General features: G+C 35.1%; 1 protein-coding gene across 1 annotated transcript in view; it reads right to left on the bottom strand.

Annotated features, from left to right (window-relative positions):
• Positions 1-16,287: 16,287 nt before the first annotated feature.
• Positions 16,288-22,964, bottom strand: part of LOC150093514 (uncharacterized) — a 47,254-nt gene continuing 40,577 nt past the window's right edge. The window contains exon 2 of the mRNA XM_090413567.1: positions 16,288-20,289. Within this exon, the coding sequence (XP_090269693.1) occupies positions 17,109-18,659 (1,551 nt within the window). The 5' untranslated portion in view covers positions 18,660-20,289 and the 3' untranslated portion in view covers positions 16,288-17,108. The remainder of the gene's footprint in view (positions 20,290-22,964) is intronic.

Raw genomic sequence — 22,964 nt, 5'->3', positions numbered from 1 at the left:
TTGTTTTGTGCAGAGGTTAGTTTTTCTCTGTAGTAGCTTCTTTTTGCATTTCTGATTTGTGCTGTAAGGCGATTCCTTGTTATCTTATATTCAGTTTTTAAAGCTGTGTTATTTGGATATCGCTTTAATTCTTTCCATAAAGCGTCCTTTCTGTGTATTTCTAGGATTAAGTGTTGTGTTATCCAAAGATTTTGGGTTGTTTTTGAACGAATTCTGACTTTCTTTGTAGCTTTCTTATATATTTCCTCCAATGTGAGTTTAATGTTGTTGTATAAGATATCCGCTGAATCTGATGCCGGGTGTTCCCAGTCTGTTTTTCTTATTTCGTGGTTGACTATTTCTTTGTCTATTATTATTTTCTGTCGCTTTTCTTCTGTGGGACATTGCATGGATATTGTCTTGATGTACAGGTTTAGAGCGGTGAAGTAATGGTCTGCTACTTTGCACTTTATGACTGATGCAGAGTAACTATTTGGTGGTGCTCTGACGTTTATATGATCTAGACAGGAAGCAGTGATAGTATTTCCGAATATTTCTTCTCTAGTACATGATGTTATTATTGGTATTAGATTATACATGGATAGCGCGTCTAGATATTGTACAGTGTTGTTCTGGTTTTCGTTTGCAATATTTATGTTTATGTCGCCAATTATCATTAGGTGTTCGGTTGAACATATTTCTTGTATTGAAAGCCAGCAATTGAGTTCGTGCAAGAATTTTATTTCATGTTTAGGTTTGGTGGCCTGTAAATAGCATTTAGTATTATGGGATGCTGTCTATTGGTGGTATTAGTGATTTCGAGGCAAAGGGTTTCAGCATGCTCAAACTGATTTGCCGTTTCTTTTGTTATTAATTTTTGTTTGATAAATATTGATATTCCACCCCCTCTTTTTGTTTGGCGGCATCTATGTTGTTGGAAGCCTGGAATTTGGAAAGCAGTCGCTTCGTCATTAGTTATGGATACTTCTGTAAGAATAAATATATCAATAATATCAGTGTAATTCCTCAGATAAGCCTGTAACAATAACCAATGTTTTCGGATGCTTCTGATGTTAATATGCAAGATTGTGAGACCTCTCGCTTGTACTGTGTTTTGTTTCCATTCATCAAGAGATTCGAAATTACAATTACTGATGTATCCTGGTGTAATTACATCTATCTGATGGTTCACATTCATTTTTGTTGTGTTGAGATCTTCTTATTGAAGTAAGTTGGAGTCTTTTGTTTCGCTCTGGCAACCTATCTATATCTTCCGAGCTTTTTATTTGTATAGACTTTGAAGTCTGTGACTTTCTCAAGAATATTTTGTCGTCTTTGATCCATAAAAATTGATACTTTTTTCTGTTTATTCTTTTCTTGCTTGGTTCAGAAGATTCTGATTGAAAGGTGTTAAATACTCAGAGAGAAAGATTGGCGTATTGTCTTGCGATGCATTTAAATCATTGACTACTGGTTTTTTCAGTCTGCTGGCTTTTTTGAGATTGTCTCTTGCAGCCTTGCTTGTCAGAGGTATTATTACTGGTGCGGGTCGTAGCAAGCCTTCTTTTTTGTTCTTCCTGGGAATCCGATTTATGGTCTGAATATCATTATGCTGTAGGGGGATGTCAATTGCATGGCCTAACTTTAAAACTATGTCTCTGAGATTTTCTGTGGATTCGGTTTCTGGAAGACCATTTATGACAAGGTCTTCTTTATGTTGTTGTTGGTTTAAAACTTCGTATTGTAGCTTCAGGGAATTAAATTCTTAGCGGAGTTCCTGTGTCTTTTTTCAATTTGTGCTGCCTGTCAGTTAGTGCGTTAAGGTTTTAATGTCTTTTACCGTTTGTAAGACTTCTTCGACTTTTGAATTATTAAATTTAAACAAACTCTTCATATTCGCTATTTTTTTGTTATTTCTTTATTCTGTTTATCAAATAGTTCTTGGACAAGATCTACCAAGCTGGCTTTTATATTTTCTAAACCTTTTTCTGGTAATAAATTTACGGAACTCAAATTATAAGACTCGCCGGTATTTTTTTCTCTGTTCAGTTCATCGTCCGATTCTGTCTCCGGCGTAATCAGTGGCGTCGTGGATGGCGGCTTTTCTTTGTTCTCTCTGCAGTATAGGCATTTCCATCCCTCTTGCTTGGCATTGGATTTGCGTTGTCATGTTGGTTCTGAGAATCCGAACATGTAAAGTGAAGATTCCTAAGGCATTTCCTGCAGGTTATATGACTTCCGTCGGACGATAATTCCTTCAAGCACTTGTTGCACTTCATGGCTCACCTTTCTTCCCTTGGACAACTGTAAAGATGGAGACGTCTATGTTCTATGCTCGTTAGTGACCACGGTGAACTCTGCTCAATTTTCAGCACACTCAAAATTCGGGTTTCGCTTGTCCGATTTCGATGAATTATATATCACTGTCTTCAGCGTGACAAGAAGAGTTACTTTGTGACACTTTTAAATTAATAATAGGAGCTTGAACCACATTAAAGTATAAAAACTGCACCAGCGATATAAACCATGCAACCGTTCGTATTCCTACACAGCGCCCTCTATCTATACAGGGCGCTACACAGTAATAATAATAATAATAATAATAATAATAATAATAATAATAATAATAATAATAATAATAAAAGTGTGTGTTTATTCACATCTGTGTTTTGATGCCGGTGATTATAAGTGCGTTTTGGTAGAAGTATGTTGTGATTTAATTTAGGTCTTGTGCTTTGGAGAGAGCCGTGTTGATGTTTGTGTGGATTGTTAGTAAAATGTACATTTAAATAAAAATGTACATAATAATAATAATTTTAAAAAACTATATTTTTATTCATCGCTAAAATATTTACACATATATGAACAATAGTTATCTTGAGTATAATTTTACAATTTTTTTTTACATTGCATTTCATTTAATAATTTTAATGACACTCTTAGCCTCTGTATTATGCATTTACAGCACACGTTCTAATATTAACACTGATGATTATGCAGAATTTTCTTTTTTTTTAGTGAATAGCTAATTTAATAATGATAATTTGGGAGGCATTTCTAATTTCTTCCAGGAAGCTTTGCAGAGTTTATCTGAAGAAGATAATGGATGACGGTAGTTTCGAGGTTAGGTTTCTATACTAGTCTCAAGCCAGGTGTTGATTTTACTGTTTGTTGGTACGCGCTTGGAAGGGTTCAGCTGCTATTACACAGTTTAACTTTTTATTTGCAAGTTGGATTTAGACATGGTGTGTTTGTTTGTGTCCTTGTACTGGTGTTTTTTGAGAGGGTTTGTCATAGGTTTTTTGTGTGTTTGTGTGTGCGTGAGGGAGAGAGAGAGAGAGAGAGAGAGAGAGAAAGAGAGAGAGAGAAACAGGAATTTCTCTAATTTTCATTCTCCCTATAGTATTTATATAGCGCCTGTTTCATCTCTCTGTATGTCCCAAGGTGGACTGTAGTAATGTTTTAACATGACTGTGTAGTGGCATAAGTGTTTCACCTTAAATAATTTGTGTTCTGTCCATGCTGCCTGCATAAGTGTGGGTCATTCCCAGAATATCAGTTTTACCATTGTAACCTGTTAAGTCTGTAGTCTGCGCAGAATGCGTATGATGTGATTTCGTTTATTTTTCCATATAGTACTGTTTACCTGACCCTTAACCCTGACCGTTCCTTCCAAAATGAAACTTTTGCGCAGATGATTCACGGACATGTTTCTACATGGTGTTGGATAAACCATGACGACAATGACGGATGTGTGTCACCCTGGGAAAATTCCAAGATATCTTATCTCAAAAACATCACCCACAATTCCATAGCCAAACAAAACATGACAACAATGTCGTTATGTGTTTGGATATTTCTGGGGAACATATGTCTCTCATACTGTGATATCACAGAGGGTGACAGATGTCTTCCCTGCAATGCTCCCCCACCTAACCCCATCACACTGGTCTCTCACCATCCCCTCTCCTCCAGAAGATGTCTGCTCAGCCTAGTAGAGATGAGTGAGCTCACTGTTTGCAGATATCTTTTAGTGATGTCACCTCCAATTGATACTGATAACTTTTTGGAAAAAAAAATTTAAAAAACTGGTTTTTTATGATAACTTTTTAGGAAAAAACGCGTTTTTTATGAAACCTTTTTTGGAAAAAAAATAAAAAAACGCGTTTTTTTCCTAAAAAGTTGTTGTGTTGTTGTTTGTGTTGTGTTGTGTTTGTGTTTTTCCACAGTGAAGTTTTACTCAGTTATTCTGATTAGATCTTGATATTTAAATCCACAACTTTATATCTTAATGCAATTCTGTTTAATTATTTAAAAAAAATCACAACTGTGAAATTAATGCCAGGACATGAAAAAAAAAGTGTTGAAAACGAATATCCATGTATTGATTATTTTAGAAATTGTCTAATGCTACCTATTGACATTATTTGAGTTATCTGAAAACAAATCGTTCACATAATTGAAAATCCGAACTGTTAGAATTTGGTTATTTTACAGAGAGAGAGAAAGAGAGAAGCACCTAATTAAACCAACAAAACGTGACTTTAACACTTCTTTAAAGTTTGGCATAGAGAAAATGTTTGTACTCTACAGATAACACATATACAAATTTTACCTTTCCCTACACAAAGTAAGATAAAAACACACCAACAGTATATCCAACAGCATGTGAAAACATGTCGTTGAGTCATCTGCGCGAAAGGTTCATTTTTGAAGGAACAGTCAGGGTAGGGGATGGTAAGTGTAAACAGTACTATAAGAAAATACCAGAGAGTCGAGTGACTTTGGACTTAAGGTAATCGTTCATCCACTGCAGCTGTTGTTTTGTGATTTGTGTTTGGTAATGCAAAAATAATGGGTGAGCCACAAATTCTTTGAAAGTTTCTTTGTGAAAAGTTCTAATTGTTTAGAATTTTGTAAACGAATGTTACCATAAAGTATATGATTAGAGCTAATAATCAGTGAAATAATAATAAATAACTATTTATTTGTGGTGCCATATGAAGTAATCTAAGAAGAAGAAGAAGAATGAAGGAAAACGATTATGAAAAATCGACAGTGGGTGAAAAATACGAACTTTCAGTTATCATTGGGATAATTGATGTACAATTTTTGTTGAATAAGAGTTCAAATTTATTTCCTAAAAAATTTGTATTTCTGATGGAATTAGTGTAAGATATGCAGTGACAAAATCACCTTGTATTTGGAAAGAATTACCTGAAAGAGTTAAAAAACAGAATTCTTTGTTAATAAAATATAACCATCAGCTGAAGTGGGAAATTGGTTCACTAGCTTTGGACAAACTAAGAGATTGGATAATAGAATCCACATGCAAATATCATATATTACTTGCCAAAGGAAGAGAAAAATCAAAAACATTAACGAAGTTAATAGGGAGGCCTGTTCTTGATTTAAATGAAATTGGATGCCCAAAACGTGAAAACATAATGTGTACTTTTAAATGCTTTTGGAAACATAACGAAAGATTCTGTGCTTTTAATAATTCTCTGAAGTATACGTATTGGATTCGAAAATATAAATATGCAACCCTTAATTTTACTACTACAGTAATAAATTACCAACAAACAAACACCAAATGAAAATTAACTTTCAGATGAGAGTCACATTGTCAAAACCATACGATGGCAATTCCACAACCATGGAAGAACCTTTGATGTATTTTTCAATTTATTTATTTTCTGTATTGTTAGATTCAGTAAATACAATTTGTAAATAATATTTCGTTCAATAAAATTGTGTAAATTAAATGAACAAATTGGGTGTCGTAGATGTGTTATACAAATTTAAGAAGGAAGAAATTAATTTTTTTTTTTTTTTCCCTTGTGAAATTTCATGCTACAAAGTAACCAGAGAATTTTTTTTTTGATTCATTGAATTAAAAGTCTTATTTGTTCGTTATCTACAAACAAGGTTAATGAATGAAAATTAACAGTGTGGGATAATAATTCACAAATAAATTCTACTTACAGAAATAGGTTAAGAGCACAAGGAATCGAAGGTAAAATTAATAGTTATATTGGTAATTTCCCAACGAAACCAAAAGTTTGAAACAAAACACACGATTTCTCACCTACGTACAACAATAGGCGACCGGATAAGATAGATACCTTAAAGGTAAGACTTAATCAGAAATATACAGTGTTGGAAAATAAATTCTCATATACTTTATATATTTATTAATTCTGCTCAGTTATTCTGTTAGAATATGACCTGTAAAAGTAAAATACAGAAAATAACGAATCAATTGAAAAAAAAAATATAAAAATTTCACTTGTCTGAATTCCATACTCTAACAGCAATCGGAATTCGAAACTGGAAATAACAAAATGGCGCATAGACTTTCCCACCAAGGTTGGGCAACAGTGGGAAAGAATTAATACAGACAACCAATCGGATACTACTCTAAATTAAAATTAAATGTAAGCATTAATTTACAACACCAATGAATTCCGACGGTAATGAAGAATGAATAATTTTAGGATATGTGTTATTCAAACATCTTGATACTAAGTCCTTAGTCATATGTAATTATTTGAGAAATATCCAAACTTGAGGAAATGCTACCTTTTGAACAATACCCCAATTTATGGATGTGACTCATGTCATCCCCTTTGAAGAAAACCGCTCGCTGGGGGATATTGCAAATAACGAAACCAGAGCATCTGCGGTCTGTAATCTAAAGGATGATTTAACTAGTTCAGGTTACAGTATTTACAGAAATTTCATTCTGTAAATTAGATATAAAATTGAACTATTTTGGAATATTCGTATTTAGAAGAGTCATCTTGAAAGCTGTAAGTACTTTTTTAACTTAAACATAACAAATGCTCGCATGTTGTTTGGTAAGTAATTCTAATACTGAATAGTTTTTTTTTTCCATAAGAATAATCATAGTGTATATATTAGAGTATCGACATGGATACATTAGCGATTTTTATGTCTAATGTGTGTGTGTGTGTGTGTTTAAGGACAGTTATTTTAAGTATATAATTAATTATTCAGAAAAGCTCGAATAGCTTATTACACTGCCGCCATCGCGACTTACTCTAAGAATCCCACTGTTTAACAGGAAAGAAATACCTCAAAATGTGTTGGAAAATTAGTACAACCATCTATAGAAGAAAAAAAAAAACTATGTTTGAGTGACATAGCATATAATTAAATTATTCAGAAAACCTCGAAACTGTGAATTTCCAAACACATAACGTCACGATTCTTATCTCTAAATATCACCCACAAGGCAATAAACGAACCAAAAACATCACGTGATATTCTGACAGACAAGGGCCCCAGCGAAATTCCAAACTCAATAACAACAAACATTCGCGTCACGATTCCTTATCTTATCTTGATCTTGTTTAAAGTGTCACACCAATCACGACACGATTTCTTATCCACTAATATCATCCTTTCCATTCAAAACAACAACGTCACTTATTTACAAATAACAAATGACGACATTTATTTACAAATAACAAATGACGACATTTATTTACAAATAACAAATGACGTCACTTATCTACATCTCATAACAACAAACATTCAAGTCACGATTCCTTATCTTATCTTGATCTTCATCTTGTCACTAGTGCACCACCAATCACAACACGAATCCTTATCTCTACCATCACCCATAATCCCATACGCGAACCAAAACACAAGAGCTGAAGCCAGTGACACATATGCCCACAGGGAAATTCCAAACATTTCAGACCCATGAAGCCATGCACGCAATGACGTCATCAACCAATCACGTGACGATTCCTTATCTTATCTTGATCTTGATCTTGTCACTAGTGGCTCCCATACTACTTTGGATGTTGAGCGATATTCTCTTAGGCACACGTAACTGAAAATCCAATTTCTGAAGTCGTCTCAACATCGTAGATTTCGACACATTCGCACCTTGTTCTACCCATTTGCTGATGTGAAAGTACATTGCATATCGGAAGCGGTTTTCCCTCGACATTCTTCAATCTCCTCTAATCTCTTGATGTAGTGATTATCTTTCGATCGCTGCAACAGCAGTCGAAAGGTAATAACTAACGGTGCGAAATTGGAAATTTCGTTATTATTATTATTTCGGGCAACTCCAAGGAGTCGACAGACTCATCTAGGGAGGCCCTAACATCATGTCAAGAACAACTATTCGACACTCACACAGTATCTATCATATAGATACTGTGTGAGTGTCTAGATGGGGTCTTATCAATGTTCGATACAGAGGAACAATAACTTGTTTGTCTCTGCTTGTTAAAGTATTTTTTTAGCAACCAAGTGATTTGATGAGCCTGATTTAGCCACTTTTGCGATGTGCCCCTAAACTTCAACTCCCTATCCACCAACATTCCCAAATCCCTGGCCCCATCAATCTCCTGGAGTATGGTTTCACTAATGTGATATACTGCTGTTAATCTTTTCACCCCAAAATGCATAACATTACATTTTTCCACATTAAATTGACATCCATTCTCCTTAGCCCAGTTCTCCAATCTATCCAAATCATCTTGCAAAATTTTGACATCTTGTGCATTCACTATTGCTCTACCCAACTTTGCATGATCAGCAAACAAGTGAACACTTCCTCTCAGATCCTTTCCTATATCATTGATGCACAAATTGAAAAGCAGTGGTCCAAGAACAGAGCCCTGCAGCACACCACTTGTCACAAGCCGTCTTTTAGACTCCACTCCTGAATAAACCACTCTCTGGTATCCCTCCATCAACCACCCTACTATCCATCTCACCAACCCTATATCCATCCCCATATGCAGGAGTTTACTGATTAGAATTCAGTGTGGTATCCTGTCAAACGCCTTGGCAAGGTCCAGTAGAATCACTATGAACCCATTATGCTTATCCAGTTCAGCCGTCACTGTGTTATAAAACGTGAGCAAGTTACTGAGGCATGATCTACCCTTCACAAAACCACGTTGTCCCCCAGACAGTATTCCATTTTCATCTATCCAATCCTGTATTTTTCTCTTGCCTAATTTCCCAAGACCTTACAACGATTCCTAATATATGCTAATCGCTCGGTAATTTAAAACAGCAGTCCTAGAACCTCCTTTATTCCGTGGAACTGTTTTTCCCTCTTTTCACCCCGTCGAGACTATCATAGACTCGAGACACAAATTAAACAAAATGGTCAAGAGTACTGACAATTCTTAGCCGCTTCAGGCACGACACGCGCTAGTATACCATCAAATCCCACAGATATATTGATATTGAGGTTTTGTAATAGACTACTCACCTCTACTTCATTCACCACAATTCCCGTATAATCTGTTGGTTCATTCATTTCTGCAATGTCACCAGCTGGATGATATATTCTTGCAAAGTGCTCGCTCGGTAATTCAACTATATCAACTGATTCGGTTACCTCCCTACCATTGGCATTCTTTAAAATCATTCTGCCATATACATTTTTTCTTTTACTTGCAACATATCGAAAAAACTTTATGGGATTGTCTTCAGCCTGCATGGCTAATGTGCTTTCATAATCTGTGTTTGCTTTTCTTACCACACTCGTTACTCTTCTGGCCTGTGCCTTATACCGTTGATGCCCGCCGGTCACCTTTCTCCTTAAATTCCCTCCACAGTTGTTTCTTTTTTGCAGCTCAAGCTTAATGGTGTTATTCATCCATTTAACCCCTACTTGATTTATTATTTGGACTCTAGGTATACAGTCAGCCATTGCATCATGCAAACACTTCCTAACCACCTCCCATGCACCATCAACATCTAGCCCTTGCAATTTTACATGCCATGGCACTGAATCAATCAAACTCCTAAGCTTGTCATACTTACCAGCCTGATAATTCCACACGTACCCTGTCTTAATTGTAAATTCCACACCTTTAGCCACCTCCCAAATCAAGACCCTATGATCACTCTCACCAATTGGTGGCAATGTGGTCATATTCGTTACAGCCAAATTCTCAGATGCAATTACCAGGTCAAGCACTCTCTTACCCCTAGTATTTTCCACTACATGCTGTCATAGATAGTTAGCCCTTAATAATCGCATAAAATCCAATTCCTTGCTCCCATGTGTTTTCTTTCCTGCTTCCAATCAATGCTACCATAGTTAAAATCACCCATAATAATTACCCTCCTTCCACTCATTTCTTCTATTTGCTTATGCATACTATTTCCACCATCTATTCCATCACCTGGTCTATAGCAGCACCCAACTGTATATTTTGTTCTGCAAGTCTCAATCTCACACCAAATAGCCTCCAATGTGCTCTTTTCTCTATCCTGCAGTTCCACTTCTATTCTCCTTGGCTGTAGCTCATCAGCTATCATCAATAACACTCCTCCTCCCATTTTATTCTCCCTGTCACTCCTGAACACACTACACTCCTCACATTCAATCCCACTAAGCTTCTGTCAGTCATGTTTCACTAATGCCAATAACCAGTCATTGAAGTACCAACCAAGGGAAAAAATTCTTCCTTCTTGTTCCTAATACTTCTGGCATTAGTATATATGAATTGCAGAAGCCCATTTGTCCCATCTCTATTTAGATGCCTTATACTGACTATCTCATTCTGATTTGTACTCTTTCGTACTCGCTTGGGCATATTACACACATTCATACACTCAACTGTCTCCCTAAAGTCTGCATATCTACTTACCCCCCCCCTGATTCTGCACATCCACTTCCACTACATTCGACAACACCTTTTCAAGTCTCCATACACCAAATCCATTCAAATTAAAACCATTCGTCTTATATAAATCCTTTTGCCCATCGAACTCACTCCACACATCCACAAATTCCACACCACTCGTCCTGCATAATTCATGCATAAAGCCATTTGCAATTATGGCCCTCCTTTTATACTCTTCACTGTCATACCGTGGCAACAGACTCACCAACCTAACTCTCTCACTCTTCTCTTTTGATACCTCAAGCAATTCCTTCACATCCTCACTCATAGCCTTTTTTTGTTTCCTTTCAAATCATTTGTACCTGCTACCACTATCAATTCTTTCACCCATGCTTTTGCATTCTAATTGACTCGCTTACATTCTTAACGTTCGCACCGGGTTGTTACGATTTTGTTAAACTCTCAACTAACACACCTCTTACTAAGGAATCTCCATACAACACTCGCTCTTTCATTTTGTTTACACTCACTATCATACTTTTGCTGTTTATTAGTCGGTATGCTCGGTAAACATTGCATCAGTCTCATCATTTTTATTCTCCGATAATTCATTGATTCGTTCTGTATGTTTACCTTCATTCTCATTTTCAACGCCACTCTCACAGCTATCTGGTACTACCTCGCAAATTCACCATTCCTACCTCGAATATTACTGTTATCTAGATTCTCACTTTCATCAACAATATCACTCACACGACCTGAAACACTCTTTAAATCCTCACATTCTTTACACTTTCTGCACACATTCACTCCACTATCGTTGTTTAACCAGACTCCAATGACTCTCCTCAATGCATGCATTTCGCAAACGGTACACTGAATCAAATCCTTTAAATTAAAATTTTTAGACAAAGATGGCGACCTGCACGCCATCTTTGTTGTATTCCTCTTTATCGGGGTCATGTGCACAGATAATCGTTTCTATCAATTTACTATTTAAAATACTCAGAAAACACTCAAAAATCACCCAGACAAAAAAAGTACCAGATAAGAAAAGTACAAACAACTACAAGCAAAACAAAACATTAAGTACACTAAATAAAGTGAAATAAAATTAAATACAGTAATGAAAGCTTAGCTTTGTCTTGTCTTCCACCGTTATGCATCCGATCCAGTCTTCTCGGTAACCAAAATGCACAATATCACGACCACAACTAAATTCAAAAAACAATCACTTAAGTACACAAGAGAAACAATTTAGCACTCAAAACGGACTATTTACGATAAAAAATCAATTTCTTTAGCACAGCTCAAATTCACCACAACGTGCTACTCCGACACTTTTAGTAATAACTAAAGGTTTGAAAACTCCGGTGAATAGAATACTGTCTCAATACTCTACTGACGCTTGCTTGACAACATTTCAATTCCTTAGATTAAAACTGTGGAGTTTGGCCTTTGCATAGAGATTCCTCACGAAACTTCTTAGCTTGCAATATGTCCCTCGTTCAACCCATGTTCAGCGAATGATTAACTGAAATCCACACGGAAACGATTCCTCAAACACGAGTCAGTCCAGCAACTACTGAAATATTATGCTATTCCTACGCTCTCCTCAAAACCGATCGAAGAAATTTGGAATATTGTAATACTTTGAATCACAATAAAAATTATTCTAATTTTTTAATGTTTTCAAATAAGTTTCTTATAATTAAAATTACATTTTTATGTGATTAAATGGTTATATAATCTACCAAGTAAGTAGATTCAGACGATGCAAATTCATCTCATCTTACTTTTTTATTATTTATTTTTATTTTAAAATATGCTAATTCATATTTTCTAATAATTATTTTTCGCAATAAATTAGAATTTCGAAAAATTCAACACATCTTTGATTATTCTAATTTTTTTATTAGAAGACGCGGAATCTATTGGTGGCTTTCAAGTAGTGATTGTTATGTCAGAACAATCACTACTTAACGTACTTGAGAGAATGCAGTCCAGCATGTGACATGCTGATATGGTTATTCGGTAAGCATTGAAGTAGCGTTTTAACATCCCTGTGCAGTGCAACTGGAGTTTTAACTTTAGTACTTTGCGTTTTGTCTTAGCGTCCAGTAGGACAGTCTTCTTCACTTCCTGAGTCCTAAATCCTCCAATCATCTCGGTCTTTGTTCTTGATGTCAGTTGAGAAAGGGAGGAATTTGCCCATTTTTTTATGTTATCAGTCCATTTTAATCGAGTTCGGACCCTAATCCTTAATTCTGGAACGATTCCTCAAGTGCTTGCTTTGGAATGCCATTAGCCCTCCCACATATCCGAGCCATTTCATTTATCTTCTGATGACTGTCAGAAAAATTTTCTCGTCTGTTGAATCAATCAGTTTTTGGACATTTCATTGGTTTCGTGAGCTGTGTAGGGAATTCTCAAACTTTTGTAATTTTTCATTTCAGAAGACAGGAGTCTCTCATCTTCCCTCATAAAGTCCAAGCCTCCCAACCATACAACAGGATAGAATTCACCAAAGCGTCAATTAGTCTTAGTCTGGTTGCGATTGCTATTCTGTTATCTCTCCACAATGGTTTTAACTTCTGTAGGGCCCGAGTTGCCTTAGCAATTCGGTATTTAATGTCAGTTTCGAACGACCATCTTGACTCATGTGTCATAGATAAGTGAACTTGTTTGCATTCTCAATTTGTATCTTTATTGGTTCAATGACTGATTTTGAGGTTATCATTGTTTTTTTGTTTTTTGAAGGTTTATGTTTAATCCATATTTTTTTAATGTTCTGAAAACGCTGTTGGCTGTTTTATGTAATTCTCCTTCACTTTTTGGCAGAAGATCGATATCGTCTACAAAACGTAAGTTGTTTATTCTTAGTCTGCCAACTACTATTCATGAAGAGCTTCATCTATGATATAATCCATTAAACAATTAAAAGAAAAGGAGACAAGATGCATCCCTGTCTTATCCCACTTTCTGCCTGACACGGTTCACTGCCGTAATATTTAATTTCAATTCTTATATCAGATGAGGAATAAAGAGAGCTTTATTAATCTTAATGATTTTATTGTCTATACCATCTAAAAAGCTGTGACAGATTATTTTGTTATGTTCTATGTATATTTCACCTACTATGTGTAATGTAAAAATATGGTCGATTGTATTCTGGACATTCGGAAACCTGCTTGTTCTGAGTCTGCTTTCTATTTTGCTTGTTCTGAGTCTGCTTTCTATTTTCTTTTCTTCAGAATATTTTTAACAGGATTTTGCTGGCGTGGCTAATAAGTCTTATTGTTCTATAGTTGCTACATTTGTTGCTGTTTCCCTTTTTAGGAATAGTTCCATACATCCTGAAATAAATTTAGCAAGGTGTCTATGATGACGTCACCTCTTTTGCATATCAGTTCCATTGTAACACCATCAACACCCTGTGATTTTTCGGTTTTCGAGGAGCTAACTGCTGCAATGGCTTCTTTTAATATTGGGTATTCTCCATCCTCCGAACCTCCTGGCAAAATTCCATCCAAAATATCAGTCACTTGGGGTCCTTTCGAAAAAGCTTGGTTGTGAAACATTCCCATCTATCAACTATTATCTGGTTATCCATGATAAGAGGCCCATCTTCACCTTCTATACTCCAATTAATTGCAATAAAAGGTTGGTTAAGTTATTGATAATTTGAAAAGCACTTTTAGGATTATTTTTTTCTAGGTCATCTACGTTTTGCATTCATCTAATATCCGTACGTTTCCATCATGTTTGATCATGTTTGACTTTTTTTTTTAACAATCTTGGTAATATTTTTATACTGCTCTATTGTGACCACTCTTAATATGAGATTTTAAATTCCTTCTTTCATCACAAAGGTCGAAAATATTTTTGGTTATCCATGGCTTATTGACTTTTCTTTTGTATCCAAGCATTTCTTCAGCTGTTTCAGTTATCTTTTGTGAAAAGTATTTGGTTTTGATTCGAAATTATATTTTTTGAAGCTTGTGTCAAAAATTTGTTTTCATTTGTGTTGAAATAATATATTCAATTGGGGGCTTTTAATTTTTCTATATTATATCTTTTAGGAGTTGATTTTGTAGGTAATATTTCCCTTATTTTCACATTCATAATCATTGCCAATGTCAGCTCCAGGAAATGATCTGGTTCTTGTGAGTTTGGAGTTTTTAAATTTTGTGCTTACAAGGATTAAGTCGATTTGGTTGTGTGTTTTACCATCAGGGGAAGTCCATTTCCATCTTCTGGAAGGTTTATGGGAAAACAGTGTTAGTAATGGCGAGTTCATTTTTTAGGCAAAATTGATCAATTCTAAACCTCTTCCTTTCTCTCCCCATATCCATAGGGTCAGACAAATGAGAGAAAACCCTTACCAATGTCTGTTCCAATTTCGTTATTCCAATCGCCCTGTACAATCAAAAGGTCTTTTCAACTCACCCCAGTGATTGTTACATTAAGTTGACCATAAAATTCCTCTACTTCAGAATCCTCGTGGCCTGTGGTTGGGGCATTACCTGTATGACAGTGATATTGAGAGGTTTTCCTCTTAGGCGGAATAAAGCAATTCTTCTCTTGATAGGATTAAATTCCATGACGTGTCGTGTATCAAAAACCCAACACCCTTTCTGCTGGAATCACATCCAGAGTAAAGAAGTGGAATATTTCATCTATTGTTAGTTTTCTTGTTTTGGCCCATCGAATTTCACAGTCTCATAACAGTCCATGACTATATTTTTAGTTTGTGCTGTAGTCGGGAGGGGAAGATGGCACCCATCGCCTATTGTCTTCACCTGCTAGCATTTAGCTAGGCATAGTGGGATGGTCTTCATGCCTTGGATAGCCCTACCAGTAAAAATAATACTCCAGACTTGCTTTGCCCACCCCACTTAGGGCATTTTCATTTCGTTTCCATAATACCAGCTCTATTATTTTATAATGCAATGATTGTAGTATGTTAATAAATAAAATATATTGCTTGAAATTTTCATAATTGACTCTAAACACTTGGCAATTACAGTCGACTGTAAATGTTTCCAAAATAGAAAATAATATGAACTTTTTCAAACTTGCTCTTGAACCTCATCAGATACCTTTTCCTGATGTTAGTTTTTAATAATGGCCAACACTTCTTCCAAAGGTCTACTGCACACTTCTAGAAATAAGTTGGATCATGTACAAAAGCCTTATGGGTATGGTGTCATCTCAAATGAAACCAAACAATTGAGGGGGATAAAAATTTGTATACCAATAGAGCATCATGAAAGAAATGAATGAGATACAAAATTTGAATTTGGAGTGATTATAAATGGGATTAGAAATTAGGTAAATCGCTGTCATAATTATAAGAGAATACTCTGCTGTGTTCATTTAGGTAAAGTTTCCTCAAGGAAGTTAGTTAAATTTCGATGAACAAAAAGTCGAGGAGAGAAGTATAAGATTTATTTTGAATTAGAGAAACGAATGTGTGCATGATAACTTTATCTGATTTGCTTCTTAAGAATTGATTTTCAGTTATATCCCAGGAGTCACATCCGAAAACTATTTATAATTTTAAAAAAAGTTATACATTAAAATAAGTATTTGTTAAAAGCAATTATGTTATTAAAATATTCTCAAACCTTTACAAAAAGAACTGCATTTTATTAAATTTCAGAAATTAAACCACCTCAGCAGAAATTGCTTAGCAATTGCAATTTGTAATTTACATTTCACACGTAATAAATTGTCTGCAAAGCAGATGAATACAATTCTAATTTCACACTAAATTAAAAAAAGTGTAACATATGAAATGCTATATAAAAAAATAAAATCAGCTAATGCCTTTTTTATTCCCGTATACGGGAGTACTTTTATAATTCAAGTGTCACTTGGATTAATAATTTTCGAAAAAAAAATAAGCCTCTTTACAGCGAATACTATTACGTTGTGCTTAAAAGGGGGACTTAGACAAATGCAATATAATTGTACATATCAAGGCAACATGTTCACCCACTACTCATTAGCTGTGTTGAATTCTTCAGTGGATCAACAGAGGTTCCTTTCGCGAAAATGTTTTCCCGCACGTTGTACAAGTGAAAGGGTTCTCACCGGTATGTACTCTTAGATGTCTTTTCAGACTCGAACTGTAAGAAAATCTCGTTGTAAATTTCACACGAAAAGTATCGCTCTGGTGAGAAAACTTTCGTGTCATTTCAAATGAGACGAGTAGAGAAATTTTTTGTGCAAGATTTTGCACGTGAAGGAGTAATCTCTGCTGCGCCTTTTTATGTGATGTTTAAGATAGCCTTATTCAAAAAATTGTTTCCCACATTTCAGACGAAAAAAAAATTTCTTTAGTCAGATGGTAGCGTTTTTGGTGCTATTTGAGGGATTGTATAGCCGAAAACCTAGAGCCACAAATGGAACAAGTGAAAGGTTTTTTAAGATAGCCTGATTCAAAAATTATTTGCTACATATTTTATAGGTAAAAACTTTTCATCAATGGAATGATAGCGTTTCTGGTGCTTTTAGGGATTCTACAGCCGAAACCCTAGAGCTACACATGGGAGAAGTAAAAGGATTCTCAACAGTATGCACTTTTAGATGACGTTTCAGTTCGGAACTACCTGAAAATTTTTTGTTGCAAATTTCGCATAGAAAAGGTTTCTCACCAGTATGAACTCTTAGATGTTTTTTCAGACTCGAACTGTAAGAAAACATTTTGTTGCAAATTTCGCATAGGAAACTTCTCTCACCAGTGTGAATTCTTAGATGTCTTTTCAGACTCGAACTGCCTGAAAACTTCTTGTTGCAAATTTCGCATAAAAAAGGTTTCTCACCAGTATGCACTCTTAGATGAGTTTTCAGACTCCAACTGCCTGAAAACTTCTTGTTGCAAATTTCGCATAGAAAAGGTTTCTCACCAGTATGCACTCTTAGATGAGTTTTCAGTGTCGAACTGACTGAAAACCTTTTGTAGCAAATTTTACAAAGAAAAGGTTTCTCGCCAGTATGCATTCTCAGATGACTTTTCAGACTCGACCTGTAGAAAAATTTCTTGTTGCAAATTTCGCATGGAAAAGGTTTCTCACCAGTATGCATTCTTAGATGACTTTTCAGACTCGAACTGTCTAAAAATTTGTTGTTGCAAATTTCGCATGGAAAATATTTCTCAAAAGTGTGAACTCTTAGATGACTTTTCAGACTCGAATTGACTGAAAACATCTTGTTGCAAATTTCACAAAGAAAAGGTTTCTCGCCAGTATGCACTCTTAGATGACTTTTCAGTTTTGAACTACAAGAAAAGTTCTTGTTGCAAATTTTGCATAGAAAAGGTTTCTCACCAGTATGAACTCTTAGATGACTTTTCAGATTCCAACTGAATGAAAATTTCTTGCTGCAAACTTCGCAAAGAAAGGGTTTCTCACCAGTATGCATTCTTAGATGAGTTTTCAGACTCGAACTTTCTGAAAACCTCTTGTTGCAAATTTCGCATAGAAAAGGTTTCTCACCAGTATGAACTCTTAGATGTTTTTTCAGATCCCAATTCTTTGAAAACTTCTTGTTGCAAATTTCGCATGAAAAAAGTTTCTCACAAGTATGCATTCTTAGATGAGTTTTCAGACTCGAACTTTCTGAAAACCTCTTGTTGCAAATTTCGCATAGAAAAGGTTTCTCACCAGTATGAACTCTTAGATGTCTTTTCAGTTCCCAATTCTTTGAAAACTTCTTGTTGCAAATTTCGCATGAAAAAGGTTTCTCACCAGTATGAACTCTTAGATGTCTTTTCAGATCGCAATTCATTGAAAACTTCTTGTTGCAAATTTCGCATGAAAAAGGTTTCTCACCAGTATGCATTCTTAGATGAGTTTTCAGACTCGAACTTTCTGAAAACCTCTTGTTGCAAATTTCGCAAAGAAAAGGTTTCTCACCAGTATGAACTCTTATATGACTTTTGAGATGTGAACTGCAGGAAAATTTCTTGTCGCAAATTTCGCATAGAAAAGGTTTCTCATTAGTATGCACTCTTGGATAATTTTTCAAACTCATGTTACAAATTTGACATAGAAACGGTTTCTCTCTAATGTGAATTCTTTCGTGACACGAGTCGAGGAATTTCTTTTAACAGATTTAGGTTGATAATATTGTTTGCCACGTGTTTTGCAAGGAAAAAACTTTACTTCAGCGAGTGCATGATGATCTTTGTGCATTTTAAGGGACCATAGAAATGAAAACGTAGAGGTAAGCATAATAATTAAAAGGTTTTTCTTCAGTGAGATCTGATATGCTTTTTAAAGCTGTCTATAGCCATATGATTTACTACAAATTTCTTACTCAAACGACTTCTCTTTCCCGTGAGCCCTTCTGATGTGAAACAAAAGCTTTAGTTTATCATAAAAGGCTGTCACATATTTCACAGGTGAAATGTTTCTCCTGCAAGGCCACAGAAACTATTTGGCGTTTTAGTTTCTGAGAGAGAGCAAATGTCTTGTGGCATATTCGGGATTGAAAAGGCCTCTCATTCGTGTGAATAACGGAATGTTTTAAAGAAATGCCTTTGAGGAAAATGATTTGCCGCTCCCTACACAGGGAACACGTGTTTCTCCACTATGAACTTTGCAGATGGTTTTGTGGTCAGTTGTATTTGTGTTCTCAATGCCTCGTAATTTAATCGCGAAAAGTTTGCAGCGTTCACAATTTCTCAAATGCACCTCAAAAGAACTAATATAGGAAACTTTTTTACATTCGTAAAAATGAAAACATTTCCCAGTATTAGCCAGTTTTATGTCTTTAAAGACAGGACTGCAAGCGATATGTTTTCTTGCATTTTTTCGGATTTGAAACGGTGTTCTGATGCGTGAAGCACAAGTTTGTGTATCTTCAAATAATATCAACTGGAAAACAGCCTGTCGCATTTCACATGTGAACAGATTTTCATTGCAGTTCACTGTAGCCTTGTGCCTCTTGAGGTGTGTAAATGAGGAAAAGGCCTTGCTGTAATTTTCACATGAAAATAGCTTCGACTGAGTGTTTTCAGATGCTCTCGAAAATTTGCTGAATCAAAGAAATTCTTCTGACATGTCGTACAGAAGGAATATTTTCCCTTCTTCCACGTGCATTTTCTAGTGCCCTTTTATGCTGTCACGAGGATGAAAGTTTTTTTTCCCACATTTTTAGCATGGCTGTTTGAAGTCTATTATTGTTCGATTGCCGTGATTTGTCTCATGCGTTTTAAGTTGATCTGATCACTTAAAGAATTTGTGGAATACTTCGCACATAGTTTTTTTTTTATCCTACGGATAATTGTAGGTTTTCTGATGTCGGTCCATACTCTGAAATACAAACTGCGTCTTGGATGACAGTTTGTATTTCAAACTGTCATCATGAGCACAAACGAAATACTTTTCCCGATTTTCTTCTCAGTAAAGATATTTCAATAGGAAATGCGACTGAGCCGTTTTTGCAGGAGATTTACTTGTTTTTTGAATTTGGGTCGCCAATTCCATTCTCATTCGATGCTTTTTCGTTACACCACTAGAAGAGCAACCTCTTCGGAAATATTTGATTTTTATTTTGCAAATCCACCATGAAATGTTTACTACAACTTAATAGTCTTCATACAATACGGCATATCACCTTAGTAGGCAAAATGTGTCATGGCAGTAACCCTATTCACAATCTGTAAAGAGAAATTATCTAATTAATGTTAAATTCTCAACATATTAAATAATATTTAATCGCAATTAATGTATGAATTTTACTCTAGAAATTTAATATTTGTAATGAATAGTGAAAACAAAAATAACGGTAAAACTTTCAATGGAAAATAACAGAGTATTATCACTCTTAAAATGATGATTGTGTTCACAAAACTGAAACGCATCATCACAAAATAATAAGCTAGGCAGAGAGCCATGGGGTCGAATTATATTCTGAAGCTGAATATATCCTCAGCAATAACTCTGAGGATGAAGATAGATATGAACGTATTTCTTGCACACATGGACTGTGAAATAATGGTGAAAGTTTAAAAATGGCTTTTCAATCCAGGAGTGAATTTCTTAAAAATACAATTTTATTCAGTTGGTTGTGTGTGTCAATTATTATTAGACAAACAATTATGATTTACAGCTGTAGTTAGCATGAACAGCCATTGTTCTCTTGATATTATTCTCTGTTCTTATTTCGTTGGATTTCCTTCTCTACATTCTAAGGGATAACCCCTGTGGAAATGCAGTGATTTATCCTCCAGATCACCCTATTTCTGGCTTTTCTCTTCCGACTAATGTAAACACTTCCTCTAAGAAGGTGTATTTCGGCTGTCCTCTTCTTTTCTCAGGTTTCTCTCCTTCGAACAAGTCTATAATCCATTCATTGTCTCCTCATGTGTGCCAGAAGATGATTGTCTTCAATACTCGACTGTTTTATTTCTTGCAAAATTTATTCGTGGGTTTTATTTTCTCCATGTCTTTACTAATCTTACTTGTATTAAATGATTTTTTGTTTAATACTTATTTTGCCATAGTAATTTTTCTTCGTATTTTCAGCGTACATCTTTGGTCATCTTGGTTAATTCCTCCAAGATATGAGCGATGTTACTTGGTCCTTATTTTTACCTGTAATCACAATTATTTTACATTCCTTTTTATTTATTTATTTTTGACACTGTTACCATTATTTTAGTTTTTGTATTATTTTGTAGAGTTAATGATCAGATGAAACCTCATCCACTCTATTTTAAATCCTGTTGATCCTTGGCTAAAACAGCTAAAACTTTCATACAAATCGAATACTTACTAACCCTAATATATCAAGCGGGAATCTGGGAAGACAAAATCCTTCAGACGCCACACAACAATTCTCACAATTTCAACAGGTATTTCATCTGTTGCACATCAGTGATACAGATAAGAAATGCATCGATCTCTCTTTAAATTTCTTCATGCGGTTCTCTGGTCCATGATATCTTGTTCGGTAAGTTCACTATTCATGTTTTCTTCATGGTATGTCTTCAAGATATTCCTTCTTTCTCTTTCTACTATATCTCTGTTACCAGTAACTTTCGTCTTTTTTTTTTTTTTTAATCTCGTCCTTCTTTACTTTTTTTTCTTTCGGGACGGTCTGGAGGAATGAGCAGCAATTATTCGATATTCCTTATCAGCACTTTTTCACATTTTAGTTTATATTTAACTTCTTTATGTTACTTTATCCAATTCTCCATTCCTGTTTTCTTGAAGCTATCCTTAATTTTGCTTCGTAGTCTTCGATAGTGTTCCTTGCTTTTCACAATTTTCTTTTACTTGCCTTTCTCTCGTTCTTCTGTTAACTGAAGTAACTTATTTGTAGTAATAAAAGGGATTCGCAGTGGTAATTTTGTAAATCTAAACACTTTTTGTGCTGATCTTTTATTTATTTCTATAGGTTTTGGATAACCTGCAAGAGGAAACTAAATATAATTTATTACTTCATTATATTTCGCTCAATATGTAAAAACCTTCGTTCGGGGAGAAGACAGAAAAACGTAAAAACATTTAAATTCTCAACACAAGAACGATTCATACAGCATGCTTAGAATATACCATGTGTGGGTCGCAGCTATCCAGTAGAAGGAAACAGTATTAGAGTTCAGAGGAGTAGGAATAGATATATAATTAAGAAATATTAATAAATTCATTTAGAAATAATTACGTAAAACATTAAAATTTACAACCAATTAACAGAACTCACTTCTCGCAGCTTAGAAACAGGCATACAGTCTTTCCAATTAAGATTAGGACAGTGGCATAGAGCTTCACTTGATTAAAAGAATAGACAATCAAATTTCATCCTACTGTAGTGTATCATCATTCTACGGTTCCAATGAACTCTATAACTAATGTCGATTGCATATGAAGCAAGGCTTGAACCTTCAAAATCCAAACATCTTTTATAAGCATGATGGTCTTCGATTCTAATAGTACCAAAACAGGCCAATCTGTCCATAGCAGCACATATGACAAGAACAGGGTGTTTCTTAAACACCAGGCAACGATAAAGGTGATAATATATCTTTGATAGGTTATACAAAAAATACAACTTCCTGGCTAGTTGTTTGAAGGTGGTGCACAAATTATATCTGTGAAAGTTCCTTGCTGTTTGTTCCGATGTTCCTTTAAGGAAGGGAATGAGGATCCTTTTAACATTAGATTGTAATCTGGGAAGGGGATGATAAACGTCAAATAATTTCTCTATCAAGGGCTCCTCTGTATCTATTAAGTAATAGTGTTTCCTCCTAGTGGATAGATGCGATCGACCCACGTGATATTATACGCATGCTGCACGACTCATACTTGTATTCAGAATTTAAATGTTACC

This window comes from Typopeltis vanoorti, chromosome 24 (assembly GCF_054136105.1).
Source record: "Typopeltis vanoorti isolate ZY-2024b chromosome 24, IOZ_Tvanoo_1.0, whole genome shotgun sequence".
NCBI lineage: Eukaryota > Metazoa > Arthropoda > Arachnida > Uropygi > Thelyphonidae > Typopeltis > Typopeltis vanoorti.
The sequence above is the reverse complement of the archived record's forward strand: the minus strand, read 5'-3'. Positions and strand labels throughout refer to the sequence as shown.